At 23.5% G+C, this 994-nt stretch overlaps 1 protein-coding gene across 1 annotated transcript; it reads left to right on the top strand.

The window, feature by feature from the left end:
- The first annotated feature begins 13 nt into the window (after nucleotides 1–13).
- On the top strand, nucleotides 14–891 carry LOC105461611 (cytochrome P450 4C1-like). Its single transcript, XM_011708113.1, has 3 exons — nucleotides 14–84; nucleotides 164–232; nucleotides 626–891. Exons 1-3 carry the CDS (start codon nucleotides 76–78, stop codon nucleotides 857–859), a joined length of 312 nt encoding a protein of 103 aa, XP_011706415.1. The 5' UTR covers nucleotides 14–75; the 3' UTR covers nucleotides 860–891.
- The last annotated feature ends 103 nt before the right edge of the window (nucleotides 892–994 follow it).

The raw sequence follows: 994 nt of genomic DNA, 5'->3' as shown, positions 1-994 counted from the left end.
CGTGTGCTCTTCCGATCTGTATCTCGTGAAGGTTTAATAACTGATTCTGATATTAGAGAAGAAGTCGACACTTTTATGTTTGAGGTATGTTTGTAACATCTTTTAGTATTTCTACATATTGTTTATAATGTTTATATTGACATAAATATGTATGTGATTACAGGGTCATGATACTGTTGCGACGGCTCTATGTTTTATTTTGGCATTATTAGCTGAGCATAAAGACATTCAGGTACTTATCATCAAATATAAATGGCTATCTTTAGAAAAAGAAATTAATTTTAATGATTTTAAAAACTATTTTTTTAAACATATCAATGAAATTAAATTATAAAAATTTTATTTTAAATGTTTGTGAACGTATGTGTTTAATAACTGTACAATTTTTGCTTTTTTCTATGTTAATATTGATAAATAGATATTGGTAGATACAAAAAATGTTTATACACGTTTATGCGCGATGTATTTCACATATTCTTTTAATCTTTCAATGTATTTTATGTTCACATTTTTAAAAAAATTAATTGAGATATTAATATACTTAATTAATCTTGAAATTACGCGGAATTTGTTTGCGTTTCAATGAAAATATGAGACATGTTATTAATTAATACTAATAATACAGGATCGTGTCAGAAACGAAATCGATATTGCTATACAAGAGAATGGGAAGAAATTTACTATGAAATTATTGCAACAACTATCATATTTAGAGAGATGTGTAAAAGAAGGATTGCGCTTATATCCCAGTGTTTATTTTATATCACGCTTTACTGCAGAGGATGTAAAATTACGTACGTATCAAATTAAATATTTTCTTATTTTTAAAATTATTCAAATTTTAAATAAAATTACTTAATGTATCAACAAATGTTAGAACTAAATGTAAGTAAGGTGTAATATTTTAAAGATACTTTAATTTTTATATTTTTATTTATTTTATTTATAACACTTATTTATATTATATTTTAAAATAATATCTTTATATACACAC

The sequence above is a fragment of the Wasmannia auropunctata genome, unplaced genomic scaffold, assembly GCF_000956235.1.
Source record: "Wasmannia auropunctata unplaced genomic scaffold, wasmannia.A_1.0 LD282812.1, whole genome shotgun sequence".
NCBI classification, from domain to species: Eukaryota; Metazoa; Arthropoda; class Insecta; order Hymenoptera; family Formicidae; genus Wasmannia; species Wasmannia auropunctata.
Note: the sequence above shows the minus strand (reverse complement) of the source record. Positions and strands in the feature narration are given on the sequence as shown.

What these genes read in the sequence shown, in the direction of transcription:
- LOC105461611 (XM_011708113.1), top strand. An exon ending in CTGAGCATAAAGACATTCAG is followed by an intron (nt 233 to 625) that starts GTACTTATCATC and finishes CTAATAATACAG; the next exon opens with GATCGTGTCAGAAACGAAAT.